General features: G+C 42.0%; 2 protein-coding genes across 3 annotated transcripts in view; both read left to right on the plus strand.

The window, feature by feature from the left end:
- LOC136882221 (uncharacterized) overlaps nt 1-10,069 on the plus strand; it is a 42,488-nt gene extending 32,419 nt beyond the window's left edge. The window contains 3 exon segments of the mRNA XM_068229489.1: nt 7,590-9,114; nt 9,117-9,976; nt 10,064-10,069. Of these exon segments, the coding sequence (XP_068085590.1) occupies nt 7,590-9,114; nt 9,117-9,976; nt 10,064-10,069 (2,391 nt within the window).
- LOC136882354 (SEC14-like protein 2) overlaps nt 1-16,732 on the plus strand; it is a 304,617-nt gene that overhangs the window by 59,813 nt on the left and 228,072 nt on the right. The gene's annotated exons all lie outside the window — the stretch shown is intronic.

Here is a 16,732-nt window from a genome sequence, read left to right on the forward strand (position 1 = left end):
TATCCTCCAACGGCAGCAAGATTCAGTCACATTAACGTGGACGTAGTTGGACCCCTACCTCCATCACAAGGATATCGCTATTTACTAACAATTATTGATCGTTTCTCCCGATGGCCAGAAGCAGTTTCATCTGCCATAGTCTCAACTTGAATATCTCGTTTTGGCGTGCCTCATATCATAACTACTGACCGCGGAAGGCAGTTTGAATGTCAACTTTTCAAATGCCTCACAAGCACACTGGGCTTCGTCCACATTAAAACGACAGCATATCATCCGGCAGCAAATAGAAAAATTGAACGCTGGCACCGTCAATTAAAATCTGCTTTGAAGGCACAGATGTCTGATGATTGGGTTCTGAAGCTTCCTCTGGTCTTGTTAGGACTTCGTTCCTACATAATTCCTCAAGTCAACACCTCGCCAGTGGAAATGACTTACGGTTCAACAATTAGGTACCAGGAGCATTTCTCAACGAACGGAAATTAGTAACTGACATCCCAACCTTCGTTTTCAAATTGAAGGAACAGGTGAGGAACCTAAGACCAGTCCCAACAGAACATCACGACCGCAAAAAGATCTTTATTCACCCACGGCTGATGACGAGCAAGTTCGTTTTCGTTCGAAATGATGCGGTCAGAACACCTCTTCAATCACCATATGATGGGCCATATCCAGTCCTGTCTCGCAGTGACAAACACTTCGAGATGGAGATGCCAACAGGGAAACAAACTATTAGCATTGACAGATTGAAACCTGCCTTCCTTCTGACAGACCAATCATCGGACAACAAGGAAGGCACATCTGGAGAAACCACTGTGGACATTCCGTCGAGTTCCATTCCAAAGACTGTCAACCTTCAGATGAAGACAGGCAGCACTCAATCCAATACATCCGCACCACGGATCACCAGATCAGGTCGAAGGGTCACCTTCCCTCGAAAAGACATGGACGCTGTCACTGCGAAGGGAGTGTGTGGCGGCCTCGAATATTAATATATGTGTATAAACTCATATATGTTTATAAACTCCTTGAACTTTGTTTGTTTCGAAGACTTCTATATATTGATGTTCTGTGCTTCTAATATTATCTGTATTCTCTCTGATTATTATTAATGTTTTACGTATGCAAAGTCGGGAAATAAGTCGCTACAATCTAAGCCATAAATAATTTTATTCACGCTGACAGAAATGGTAGTTTAGGGGAAGGCCTCAAATTTAATTTTCAGATATTAATGTTATTAATGGTCCTATCTTAATAAAAGTTGGTATGCAAATTCAGGGAATAAGTCGATATAATCTAGGCTATAAATAATATTATTTACGCTGAGTGAAACGGTAGTTTAGAGGAAGGCCTAAACTTAAATTCTCAAATGTTTGTTATTAGTTGTCCTATCTTAATGAAAATCAGTATGCAAAGTCGGGACATAAGTCGCTACAATCTAGGTCATAAATAATTTTATTCACGCTGAGTGGAATGGTAGGCTTGAAATTTAATTCTCAAATATTTGTGTTATTAATGGTCCTATGACAAATACAACATTACTAAAATTATATAGCATTAAATTTCCGATCATTTATGTCATTACATTTTTTTTACCATACCGGCTATGATAACAGAGATATTCATGAATTTGGATTTTTTGTTACTAAGTCAATATCAGCGCCAAGTCACGCGAAAATGGGTAAACAGAATTTAATGAAAATCGTTATGTAAAGTCAGGGAATAAGGAACTAGGTCTACACTCGACGCTATAAATAATTTCGTAAGACGTCCTAATATCACTGAGTCGAAAGAAAACTAAATGTGAAGGCCTACAATGCAGAAAGCTCATAACATTGAACAATAATAACATTTCATTGACCATTGTTTGTTGTGATGTGCTTTGTGTGTTCTGTTGCCATTCATGTCCGATAGATGGGATTACTTCTGTATACCGAGTATTTTTTAAATTATCTTTACGTCACACCAACACAGATAGGTACTATGACGACGATGGGATAGGAAAGGGGGTAGGAGTGGAAAGGAAGCGGCCCTGGAGTTAATTACGGTACAGCCCCAGCATTTGCCTAGTGTGAAAATGGGAGACCACGAAAAACCACCTTCAGGGCAGTCGACAGTGGTTTTCGAACCCACTACCTCCCGGATGCAAACTCACAGCTGCGCGCCCCTAACTGCACGGCCAACTCGCCCGGTCGTACTGAGTATAACAGCTTGCCGGAATATTGGCGGGAAGTAGCTGGGGAGTTAGATAACTTTCATCATAAGCATGCCATTCTTCTGTTTCATAAATTTTCTGATACTACTGGTACGTAACAAACTGGTTCATCATAGCATTTTCAGTCCCTACCCTGAGGTACTGATTGATACGAGCAGTGTGTATATTTAACGGAACAATGGCAGAGGAGTGTTCACGACTGTCTGCGGCCTGGTCATTCTAGCACTGGAACCTTGGACTGTTAGATCGGCATCGCAGTACTGTTCGTTAAAAGTGAGAATATGTGCGATTTTTCATTTGATTGAGTAGGCCTATTTTATATGATAACATTGCTTTTAATCCCAACATTCCTACTGACGGTTTTGTAATGGCCTAAGTTAACTGTAGTTAGGAAAACCACAAAGACAGTATTTCTGAGTATCCCGTAGCGAAGCACGGGTATATCAGCTAGTCATTAATAACCACAACCACAACAGCTGAAACAAACCCTGTGCTAGTTTTATAGACCATCTGCGCCCCCTTGTGCTTTGAATAATACGGCTTTATTATTATTATTATTATTATTATTATTATTATTATTATTATTATTATTAAAAATGAACCACGTGTCTTGGCTAGGTCTAGTTTGTTGTCCTGGCAGATGGTGTTCCTCTTACGGTGCGGAATAACATTATTTCGAATAAAAGTGGTACAAGATTCTTCTGTTTAGTTTTTGGGCCAAATCTTGTTACTTTCGTCTAGCGACTGACAGCCTGGAGCCGTCATCGGCTATATGTGCTGTCACTCGGCTCATAGTGCCGAAAGGATCGTGTTGTCACAAGTCCCCGCTCACCTTTAATTCCTTGATAATCTCGGAGTGAAATGATTAATTAAGCTAGTGTTTTATTTAATTCTAAAATAATCATGAATATGATAACTTCATGTGCCTAGTATAGCTACTCTACTGTACTTCCTTTAATTACAGACAAGACTTTTTCTTTTCTTACAGGGTATGCATTTCCGAAGATCCCGCGCGAAAAGATGCTTTCTTCTCAGTCAGTAATCTGTGGCTTGCGCAATTCAGATGAAGTTTGTTAAAAACTTGTAATTGAGTTTTTCTTTGAGAATTTGGAGTGAAATTAATAATTAAGCTAATATATTCATGAGTAACGTGGCGTGCTCAGTATGTTCTACACTCTTCAATAAAAAAACTTCAATCGTCATTTTAAGATGCAGCATTCAAATGAAGAAGTGTTATTTACATGTGACTTCTTCATCTACAATAAGATATGGGCCTCCATGATAACAATATGATAATATGAATATTATTGTAAGTCTTTCATAATAATATTAGGTACTTATTTTCTCTTTAAGGTGTTGGAGATACTGAATGCATACCAAGTAGCATTGGGACGGATTATAAACTGGGCACGCGATAGCATTGTGGGCGTTCAATTATATTACTGAGCGTGTCATTCTGTTCACAATACACTGAGCTCGAGGAAAGGGAGGGTGTGGCTAAATATCCCGCCGCGGCGATGACGACTCCTGAGTGCCAGGCGCTTTTGACACCGTTGCTATCAAATTTGCGAGGTCTACTCTCTCCATCCGAGACTCGAGTTTAAAGCCTCACAGAAACAAAACTTCGTTCATGGTTAGATTAACACTTTTTCAGCGGTCGCCTTTATGTTTTAATATCGCTTGAACAAAACAAACCTGTATAAACCTACTAATAAAAAGCGCGCCAAACAATTCTCAACAATCCTAACAATTTAACAGGGACAAAGGCTATCAATTAAGTAATTGAGTCATTAAGAATTTACGTAGATAATTCTCTTACCTGTCCTTTCTGTATTATTATATCGTTTTGATGTTTTCCGAATTCGTACGTCCGTCATCACCAGTTGGTTCATTCCAAGCTGTGTGTTGTGTTAATGTCATACTTTCATAACATTCGTACCCCCTCACTCCGTCTCACATTATTACTCATCCTCTGGTTTTCTCCACATACGGTACTTTCTTTCCATTCTACAGCCCTGTTCTGTTCTATCCTGGTGTCTTTTCTTGCATTTAATTTCATTTGTTTCTATTTATTCCTTCTACCACATTTAAGCCTACAAGCTGCGATTTACAATTCCTTGGACGAACATGACAGTATTTCCATTTTAAAAAGAAAGTAAAATTTCTGTTAATTCATTTAGCAACAAGTAATATAATTAACTTACATTATTCCACTATTTTACTGCTTGATTTAGCACAGTGTTGTAGTGTTGTGCGACTTTCTCTGTTCCCTGAATTTCTGAAAACAGTATTTCAAATTTTACAGGAGTCCAGTGATAATGGCTAGCCTCTAAATGGCGAGAGGGAGTTTCATCACGAGTGAGGACATAAACATGTACAGTACTATTCAAGATTAAAGTACAACAACAATGTAAATGTATCTACCATATAGATAATATAGTACGCCTTCAAATAAATAACCTGACTGATATTCTCGGTAAGCGTGATTGGACTGTTGGTGAGTTTATCAGATAATTTAAACCGCAAGCAAACAGCTTATCCACCTGAACTCCGTATTATGCTAGAAATGCTCCTAAAGCACCTCTTAAAACGTAATAATGAAAATTGTAATTCATTACGTACATTATAAAAATATTTGAGGTTGTAGGTCTAACTCTATTGTATGCGGTTAAAATACATAACGTGCAATGAACATAAATAACGTATTTCTTACAACGTAAATTGAAAATGGCGTGGATTTCTGCTCTTTCTTTGATTATTTCCTACCTCCATTTCAAACTCGGCTATCGCCGCAGTGATCGAGAGTGACTGGGAGAACTTCGGCCAAGACCGACTCCAATCCTCAGACCGTAATATTAAAAAACATGGCGGCCGAAGTAGCCGGACTGCTGGTATTGGCTAACACGAAAATATCACGTACGTATTATACAAACGGTAGTAACTTAATATGATAAATGTAACATCATAGGGTAAATCACTTTTACACGTATGAAAACGCTTCGCCAACAAGTACGCACCACATATAATCAACTAGAATCACACATATTCTACTAGAAAAGAGACCAACAAGCTGATTTCAATTCGTCAAATAACGTTTTCTATTAGATTTCACTTCGCTGTTAAAATGATATTTCTAACATCATTTTGAATGTTTCAAAATAAATGAAGGTGCGAAATTCCTCGATTTATTCGCTCTCATGAGAACTGTGAAACATAACTTGTTGTTTTAGATAATTCTTCGCGAAGTTGTGTGTTATATATTGGAGTGCCTAGGGTAGGGCGCTACCAGTTTTGAAGTGGTGGGTAATTTCTTAAATTCACCACCCGATGAATGGAAAGTACACCAGAAATAATAATGTTATTGGCCTTACGTCCCACTAACATTTTTTACGGGGTTCGGAAACGTTGAAATGCCCAAATTTAGTCCTGCAGTAGTTCCTTGACGTGCCAGTAAATCTACCGACACGATGCTGACGTATTTGAGCACCTTCAAATACCACCGGACTGAGCCAGGATCGAATCTACCAACTTGGGATCAGAAGGCCAGCGCCTTAACCGTCTGAGTCACTCAGATCATTGTTAGTTTTTTGCTAGTTGTTTTACCTCGCACCGACACAGATAGGTCTTATGGCGACGATGGGACAGGAAAGGTCTAGGAGTGGGAAGGAAGCGCCCGTGGCCTTAATTAAGGTACAGCCCCAGCATTTGCCTGGTGTGAAAATGGGAAACCACGGAAAACCATCTTCAGGGCTGCCGACAGTGGGGTTCGAACCTACTATCTCCCGAATACTGGACACTGGTCGCACTTAAGCGACTGCAGCTATCGAGCTCGGTGTCATTCAGATCAAGTACACCCGAAATGATTATGTTCACCCAATGAACGGCCCTGGTAATGTTAATATAATGTTGACATATGGCATAACAGCACTTCGCACAATGATAGTACCTTAGTAATGAAACGTTCAGTCACTAAAGATATAATAGGGATTTACCCATTAAAGAACATGAGTGCTAAAACGCTATTGACTAAACATTGATATTTATCCACATGCACGAGTTTCAGTTCGGCGCAGTCTGCTTGATAACAGATAGCCGCAGCATGAATCGGAAGGTGTTGGTAGTGTAAAACCCTACGTTACAAACCCAGTTAATCCCTCTAAGTCACTATTTCTTTTGTGTAACAGTATAAAGATTGCTCCATTTGTCACACTTATAAGTGTTGTTATACTCCAAGATCCAGCCAAACATTTCCGAAGGCAAAGCGCAGATTATTGTAAAATACACTTGCATCTAAATCACTAGACACTTTGAAGCACATAGACACTGACGGAATAACACAATATCAATTATATTCTAAGTTAATATTTTTCGAGGAACACGAATAGTATGGAAGTAGAGAACTGGCTTCCCTAACCTCAGACTTATTCTCAAAATGATGTATGCACGATACGGTTTTGCCATGGACTTCAAAATAATCACGATGTATATTCCTAATCGATTTCTCTTCTAATGTTCTATTCCGTAGGAAACTTAAGAATAGTTGTATGAGAGGCATTGCCATAGTTAGACTAAAAGCTGATCCACCTAGTGCACTCATGTTCTTTCATGGGTAAATACACGATCAAAACAAGCACATTCTCACATTACTGCGTATAATTACAGATCCTATGTATCCACTGACTCATATAAATACACTCGCACACTGATATTCTACAAAGAAACTAACATTTATCGTCAAATTTCATAAAATTACACCGACTACATACGATAACAAACCAAAACAAACCCACATTTCCAACAATTCCGGCTACTCGATTCGCCATCTTTGAACGATCGAGAGTAGCATTAAGGTCTGAGGATTGGAGTCGGTCTTGCTTCGGCCAAACTTCACGGCCTGTGACGTAGCCACAACGTCACTGTGGTTGAAGAGCATGCGCTGCGCTCATCGCCTGCGCGTCCACTTTGTGCTCGGCGCCCGTGAGACGGAATGCCCAGCGTGAGCACCTCTGGTTTAAAGCAAACACACTCTCTTAGGGTTATATTCAAGAACTAAACTTAGGTGAACTTTTTACCCACCAAAATCACCATTTTCCCACTCATAGTCGAGATTTTGCTGAAAGTAGACTTTGGCCTGGACCTTGCTTGAAAGTCGCCAATGGCCCGCACTTTGACTTCACAAAGTGGACTATAGAGGATGATATAATAGTGGACATTCCAAACATAATCCTGTTTGTGGAAGATTTTGAATACTACCAGGCAATTATCCAAGCCCCACATACTCCTCGTCGAGCTACAAGAGATGCTCAAAATCCGATTGAGTTCTACAGGGATAACGAATTCAAAATTATGTACAAATTCGATAAACGAACTCTATTAGATATCTCATTCGCCCACCGTCAGCCATGATTACTATAATACAAACTTCCAGGTAAACCCGAAGCGTTTCCTGCATTACCGTGGTCAGATCCTGACCATTCGCCTAGAAACATCAGGTCGGCTCACGCACCGTCTATCGACTCATGTGTTCCGGATCTTTTTGGAGGAGGTCCTGGGGTACCCGAATATCACGATAGTGCAGCACAAGGACAACTTCAATGAGTCGCAGGCGGTGGAACGTCTCCGAGGAGGACTTGGAGAAGATCAGAGCTCTATTCCATCCTCTACCATCAACCTGGAGGTCTGGTTACCACCACAGATGGACATAGCTGTTTTTGCAAACCTCTTCCACGTGAAGGACTGTGGTAACGTGTCCACTCCTGGAAGATTTGGCTGGTTCATTCCTTCTAATTTATCACATCGTAATCCTGGCATGGACCATTGGCGTATATTTGCTGATCCCATGAAAGCAAAGCTTTTTGATCTCTCAGAAAATGACTTGAATTATGTTCAGCAGTTTGTCCAATCGTCCCCAGAGAGTCATTTTTGTGAAGAAGACTACTGTACCAAGGGAATGTACATTCCTGAGAGATGTAAACCTCTGCGGCACAAGACACAGCCGTGTGCATTCCTCTTTGCAGCATATCCTGCTGACACAGGATTTGTCAAGCAGGATATTGATGATCTACACCTGTTCGTGAAGGTCGTGTGGGTGGGACCGCATTTGTTGAACGTGACCAAGACGTTAACGGAGCGGATCCTAACGACCAACGCCAATCGTTCTCTCGTAGTACTGAGCTGGTTACCGAGTCCACTTATGGTGTCTGGAGAGACATCATTCACTCTCGTCACCTTTCCGTATTGCAAACTTTTAACTGGACACTGTCGCTACGAGATACACAAACTTGTTAAACTCTCCTGGACTGGTCTCGAGGATGGTGCTAAACCTGCATATGAAGCTGTCTACAAGTTCCACTTTGAACCTAGCGATTACCGCAAATTGATGGATTTGTACGAAGCTGTTGGTGAAGAAAACCCTAGTCGAGCTGCGTGTCAGTGGATGAGACAAAATGCGAACAAGTGGAATCGGTGGGTACCCACCATTGATGAAAAAAACATTCTATTTGTTGGAGGTATCTTCCCCCTTACTGGATCAGCATACACATCGAAAGGAATTGTCAGAGCCGCTCAGATGGCTCTGGAAGCCGTCAACACCAACGACTCCGTTCTTCGAGACTACAGAATGGAGCTTAAAGTTGACAATGGCCAGTGTGAAGCAGATGTTGTCATGAAGACATTCATACACTACATCACATACAACCTGTACCAGAAATTAGTGGGAATATTAGGTCCAGCTTGTTCAAACACAGTGGAGCCTCTAGCAGGAATTACGAGGCATTTCAAGACGGTGGTCAGCTACAGTGCTGAAGGTTCAAGTTTTTCAGACCGAAGCAAATACCCCTATTTTTTCCGGACTATCGGAGAAAACGGGCAGTACACACCAGTGTATGTAGCTTTGCTGAAAAAAGGGGTTGGAAACGCGTAGCAGCACTGACAGAAGATGGACCGAAGTACACCGAGTACATCTCGCACTTACAAGATTCTCTGCATGCTGAAGGTATCGCTTTTGTTCATAACAGGAAGTTTCCAAGGGATAGGGAGAGAGATGCAATGCGGAAGTATTTGGAAGACATGAAGAAAATCAACGCTCGAATTATCATCGGTGATGTTTACGATCAAGCCGCACGGGATCTCATGTGCCAAGCATATACATTGGAGATGACCGCTAAGCAGGGGTATGTATGGTTCCTCCCCCTGTGGTTGTCTCCTGACTGGTACAACACTACACGTTACGTGATGCCTGGAAATGGCACTGCTGGCCACAAAAACGAGGATATCAACTGTACCACAGCTGAAATGATAAAGGCTATCAACGGGCACCTGGCAATGACTCATGCGTTCTTTGCCCCTGATGATCACGTAATGCAAGAAAATATCAGAGTGAGGGAATGGAAAGAAAAATACAGAAATGTGTGTCATTCAACGAAAACGACAGAGTCAAACTACGCAGGATACGCTTATGATGCTGTGTGGACTTATGCCTTTGCGTTAGACCAACTGTCCAGAGAGAATGAAACATACCTGACGGATCTGCATTCCGATATCACCACCAAGCGTTATGTTGAGATACTCCAGGCTACTGATTTCCATGGAGTATCTGGCAGGATCAGATTTGTCGGTGGACCATCTCGTGTATTAGATATCTTCGCGTTGTTCGAAGTTGCACTAATGATGGAAAATCAAAGGGGGACTACTTATTCCTCCAATACAACTGCTAATTGCTTGAAGATATCATGTACGGGTAAATGTGAATTACTAGACTTACCGGTACTCGTTTATTATTATTTATTGTAATGCTTTTACACGTAACTGATTGTGCTTATCTATTTTACATAATCTCAATGTTCTTTCTAGTTATAGACCCAAGTTTTCACAACCTGAAAATAATTTTATGTTCCTCTATTGTTGAGAAAAACAAAACACGAACAATTACGATACCCTCACCTAATAGCGTGCGGGGCCTCCTCTGGCCCTGCGAACTGCAGTGACACGCAGTGGAAGTGAGTCGACAAGTCCCTGGTAGTCCTCTGGACGCAGCTGACACCAAATCGTTTACAGAGCGGCCGCCAATGCTGGTCTGTTTGTGGGTGCAGGATCCATGGGACGGAGCCTGCGTTCCAGGACGTCCCAGATATGCTCGATAGGGTTCATATGGGGCTCCTGGGTGGCCATGGTAGTCGTTGGACCTCCGCTGCATGTTCCTGGAACCATTACCGGGCGACGTAGGAGCGATGTGGCGGCGCGCTATCATCTTGAAACGCCGCAGAACCGTCTGGGCGCTGGAAGGCCAAAAATGGGAAGGAGATCTCCGAGCAGCTGCACATACCGCGTACCATTCAAAGTCTCTTCCAGAACAACTAAGGGGCCCATTCCATACCGAAAATGCACCCCAGACCATAAGAGACACCAGCGCCCTGGACCACACCTTCGAGGCAGGCGGGATCCATCCCTTCATGTGGTCTGCGCCATACACGGTGCCTCCCATCGGCATGGTGCAGTTGAAATCGTGATTCGTCCGACCATATCACGTTACGCCATTGCTCCAGTGTCCATCCCTGGTGACTGGCGACAAATGCGCGTCGTTGTGCCCGATGTGCGGCGTCGGCTCCCATACCCCATAGAACCCATATTCCTGCGGATTGTCCACTGGGAGACGTGTCTAGCACGACCTGTGTTGAATTGAGCCGTGATTTGTTGCACGGTTGCCCGTCTGTCACTATTGACAATCCGTCTCAGATGTCGCCGGTCACTATCATCGAGGGTGGCTGGACGGCCGGTCGTTCTTGTGTTGTGGACGGTGACACCCGCATTCAACCATTCACGATACACCCTGGACACGGTTGATCGTGTGAAGCCGAATTCCCGCACCACTTCCGAAATCGCACTTCCCATCCGTCGGGCACCGATCACCATACCCCATTCGAACGGTGTCAGCTCACGACAGCGTTCCATGTTACACCTGTCACATACACAGCCACTGCTCACAAGGTCTCCTATACAATTGCCGCTGGCACAGGGGGCGTGTGGTGCGCAGACAACACACCTGCGCATCAGTGCTCCGCTATCCCATGACATTTGCTCAGTCAGTGTAGTGTACTTCAGCCACACTCAACTTTGGAAATAGACTTAGAGCAAAATTAGACTTTCCTATCAGTCTTTTTCTTGAATACCACCTTTAGTCTATGCCTTCACACCAGGCCATAGATTATTGAAAGTTGCCATGATACATAGAAGACCAAGTACGGTGCATGTACTAGATCAGTACACTAGGACAAGAGTTATGTAAGTTCGAGTAACTAAGCTATAACACTGCTCAGTTCGTAAATTCTTAAATGGATTCTGTCTCCACGTGTCCCAACTCGTTCGGACGTACCTGTTCCCGCGTTAAGGTCGTCTCACGACCACACCCTGAATTATCACTATCATGGGGCCGTCCTAGGGACTTGTCGGGCTTGTAGTGTTTAACCCTCCCAGTGCACACTGATTTTAATGTGACGCGGACTGCACACTGGGGTCTGCTGGACCCAATTATTAAAATATTAAAATATGCATGTATATTTAATTTTGTAATAATATTCCTTTACTCACTAGTTATCTTTTTAAAGATTCTCCTTTAGGAATGATATCGAAAAGAAGAGTTTGAATTAAATACAGATTTATTAACACACAAAAACTAACATAGTATAAATTTTCTGATTGAAAACACACAGGAAAAGTTATGATTTTTGTTAGAAACAAGTAATAAGTTCTGTAATTGATAAGATATAAAATAGTGTATAATAGACTTTGATGAAAATCAAGAGCAAATATGGACATGAAAATCACAGTACTTCATCTTACACAGCACTTTGAACTTGTCACTTTTTCACACACACTCCTCGCAGATCTGTGCACGGTGTTCATCACACATTGGCCTCTTGCAGGAACGGCAGGTCAATTTAGTTTTCCTGTCCTTACTTCTTGGGCAAAATGAACATCTCTGTTTCCTCAAAAGTCTTTCCTGTGGTTGTGGTCTCGGTTCGATTCCCAGTAATTCTTGAAGCGCGACTCTCAAAGGTCTTCTCAGTGTTGGAATTTCCACTCTGGTTTGGAGGTAGGGCTCAATGAGACCCCATGCTAGTTCATGGATGAAGTTCCGCCGAGATGTTTTCAGCTGTGGGTTTGCAAGGAAAAAGAGTACCATACCATTTACACTTGCCTGATCAAGCATCCCAAATAGTACTCTCAGAGGCCATCTTCTTGTCGCTCGGGCTGTACTGTAATTTCCACATAGCTGATCAAATGTATCCGTACCTCCTTTTGTATTATTGTAGTCCATTACCATTTCGGGTTTTCCCGTTGTGTTGTCAAGGGTGCCTGAATCATGCATGGTTGACAAGATGAGAACTACTTTCTTCTTTTTTGGTGTAAAGGACACTAGAGTTTTGTTATTGTCTAATGCAAACAGGGATTCTCCTACAGTTTTCCCTTGCAGGAAATTAGGTGGTATCTCAGGTTTGTTTTTTCTCAAGGTACCCAGCATCGTCAAGTTGAAGTCCCGGGCCATTGTGTCAAACAACGGTATGGATGAAAACCAATTATCCACTGTGATATTTCTTCCCGTGCTGTGTATTGGTTCGGAGAGTTTCCTCACATAGTAAGAAGGAACTCTCTCTTTTCTTTCCATTGGTACCTTCCCTACATACGGAATTGCATTGAGCATATAAAATGTTTTTGAGTCATTCATCATGACTCTTTTTATTCCGTATTTCCCTGGTTTTGATGCAATATAAACACGAAATGGGCAGTTTCCTCTGAAGTTTAGCAGCTGTTCATCTATCGTACAGTATTCAAAGGGAGTATAAAATGCCTTACAATTACTAATAAAAATCTCCCAGATATCTCTGATGGGTGCAAACTTATCAGATTCTCGTCTTTCGTTGCGAGTTGTCCTATCATCGAACCGAAGGCACGATAGCAAAAACTGAAAGCGCCGCATGGGCATAGTAGCTCTAAACAGAGAGTGTCCGAATTTGTCAGACCATAACTCTTCTGGACATAAGTGGGCTGACTTCTGAACACCGCCAACATATAGTAGTCCAATGCAGGCCTTTATTTCATTAGAACTGGTATTCGTGTGGTAGCTGAGTGGCTGTCGACATTCAGAGCGCCTTTGCTCAATCTCCTCATTAGTATGTTGAACAATAGTGTCAATAATCTGGGCATTTATAAGAAGAGACCAAGATTCTAACGGAGTCTTAGCTGTTTTCGCTGGTCCTATCGGTCCAGGGAAGCGTTTGACTAAGTCTCGAGCAGAGGTTCTCCCAGTTCGTTTTCGAGGGACGGTGCTCCAAACGTATCCATTCTTCCCTTTTAGAGTTTGAATGTTCCGTCTTACAGCTTCGTGATTATCGTCTTCTTCCCCCGCCTCCTCCTCCTCTGCACTTTGTTCACTGTCACTTTGTTCATGAGTCTCTACAGTGTCCTCTTCTTCCTCCTCTCCTACATCTTCATCAAAGTACACTCTGTCTGAATTTTCATCTAATAACACACTGTTTAGAGCATCGCATATTTCCTCTTCTGTCGTTAGAAGTTTAGATGTTGAAGCAATACTAGGTTACCACTACTTAGCATATAATGTCCTCAGCACCAGATGAAAACATTAGAACACAGTAATAAGTCTGTTGAGTATAACTAAAGAAACACGGATCACAAGATGTACAAGTTCGTAACACGGACTGCACACTGGGGTCTAGCTCACCCGAACTCAACTTCTAACTGCTTTCACACCCTCGCTAATGTTCAGTGACCTTGACATACCTTGGTAAGGGTGGCGCAGGGATGCCAACTGAGTTTAGAAGTGGGAAAGAAAATCATTCAGTCACAAATAAAAACACCTTATGCAATTAAAATTTTCGCTGGGTCTGTGGGACCCCAGTGTGCAGTCCGAGGGTTAAGATGGTGGAGCTCGGATGCGTTGCTTCAGTTTGCCCCAGACACTCACGTACTGCAACTTATGCACGAACACTGCCTCACGTGAGGAATTACATGTGGCACTAAGATCTCGTCAATGTACCGTCGGTCAGTTAAGGATCCATTGCAAATGATCAGGAGTTTGGCTTTCGTGTCAAGACTTACGCCTCCCCACACATAACACATCCACCTGCATAACCAACGGTATATTGTATTTCTGTCGAATGAAATTGCCCAAGCCTAACCAAAACCTTCCCGGGATATATTTCCAGACGTTCTCATTGACAGTAAAAAAAATGCTCGAACAACAGGATAATAAGATTCTATATTCAAAAGTTGAAGCAACAACAACAGGTAGCACGAACTAACTGGTACTGAAACAACCGAAACAGACCGTAACAGAAGCAGGCAAGGAAACAACGACGCTCAATAGAGATTCGCCTAGCTAAAATCTCTGATTCGGCGGGGAATCGAAAGCAGGACCTTTTGATCATTCAGGCTGAGAAGATGACCCCTTCATTCCATTATTGTTGGTAAAGATCGGAAGTTTCGTTGGAAAAGTCATCGATATGATCACACTAATTGAAAAAGTCTCTGAAACCTAACGATATTCGCGGTCGCACGACGTTCTCCTGAGGACAGGCCTCATTCCTGTGGTTACCAGACCAGTCAGACGAGTCTGTGGCTTTGACGTAATTACTGCGCGCTATATAATTGCATCAACCTTGGCCATTGCGGGGTGAACTGTAACCTGTGTACTGGCAGTGTATTAATAATTCATTATTGGTGAAGAGTTAGAAGTTCAGGGGCCGGAGCTAGCGCTCCCAACCTCCGAAAATTTGAAAACGATACAGGAATTCAAAATAAACCGTATTCTTTATGGTAAAACCGTACAGTACTAATATTCGCCCAAATGCACTAAAATTCAATAGAAAGCGTGCAATAATAGCAAGTAGCAATAATATCAAATAGGAATGCTTAACTGAAACTTATTACCGTCCTAGAAGTAAGAAAACTCAACATATACATACACTTTGCTCTTTCTTCACATGTTGGATCAGGACGCAGCTACTGTCTATACTCTCCCACGACTGCCTTTACTTTTGTTCCCTTCTGGCTGTTTTAACAGAAAGTTTTAATTTTTTGGGTGTCGAAGGACCTGCTTTATGTTTGAAATCAGAAGTTAACCGCATCTTTACTTATTCAACATTCAAAATAAACGCCAAAGAAAATAACATAACTAATACATAGTAAGTACATCATAATATTATTCATAAGTTTGACGAAATCACGTTATCGGTAAGACGCTGCAATGTTACACCATACTTTACACTGGTTAACAAACGGTTGATGGAGTTCGGTGTGGGCTGATTCAAGAATGTGACTGTAAACTACGGGATCCACAGTTGATAAAGTTTGAAATAGGGTAATCCCGCCCGCAGAATGAGACAGAAAAATCCCACGTGTCGGACTATTCAGGCGCTTCATTGGTTGATCTGAAACCAGCTCAAAGGTGAATCAGAATCACAACAACATTCAAAGCTTGGGAGTCCCGTGGAGAAATTGAGCCACGTTCATACATGTCCAGAAAATGAGGTATATTCAAACAGGAGAACAAATAATTTTGCATACAAAATCTGAACATTTCCAATAATAAAAAATGTTCATTTAAAAATTTCGCAGAACCGTATATAATACGTACGGTTTGACATTCGAACGGTACACCGTACATAGATGCCTTTGCTGGCGAGATTTAGTGTTGCACTCCACTGTGTCTTCTGGTATGGGATAGAATAAATTTATTACTTTCACTGACCTGTCTCAGTCTCATCTTTGGCTTTGACAATATGAAAGTGGCCGAGGTATGAACGATGCTAGTAATACCATTCCTTATGCAGCCAGTCCCTGTTATGAATGGTGAGAAAATATCGCTCAAGGGGTCGATTGGTGCATGCATTTCAGTGGGTTTGGCAGACTGGTATGTAATAGCAACTTCTAGCTCGGCGAGGAAAGCAACGGGAAACTACCTGACTCATTTCCCTAGCATGGCTCTTTAGTGACGCCTAGGCTATCTATGACAGCTGTTGGCGGAACTGTGGAGGATCAAACCAGCCTTCGGGCTGAATACCCAACATACATGCATGCATGCATGCATACATACATACTGCCCCCTTCATGCCGGGCTCAGCTCGCCGGAGAGCGAGGGTCTCAGTCGTGGACCGTTCGCTATCGGCTGCGCAGAAAATTTTAAAGGCAGGGATAGATAAAGGACTAGCGACAAATGAAAGGAGACTAAATTAGGTTTTCACATTTATTAAACTAACACTCTTTTAAAGAAAACACGTAAATTAACAAAATCTGGGTTGAATTCTTGAATAACATCTTCTCCTCGTGCTTTCATTCGTGAGGGATCTCGCTCAAATAAATTTTCAATGATTGTTCTTTTCTGCAATAATAAATATAAAAATCATTAACTTACTGAAAAATTGACTGAAAACAAAATAATATCTGATATCCTTCTCCTATGATAATTAAAATTAAAATCTTCCCTCTGGGTTTTAATTATTTTCC

This window comes from Anabrus simplex, chromosome 10 (assembly GCF_040414725.1).
Source record: "Anabrus simplex isolate iqAnaSimp1 chromosome 10, ASM4041472v1, whole genome shotgun sequence".
NCBI lineage: Eukaryota > Metazoa > Arthropoda > Insecta > Orthoptera > Tettigoniidae > Anabrus > Anabrus simplex.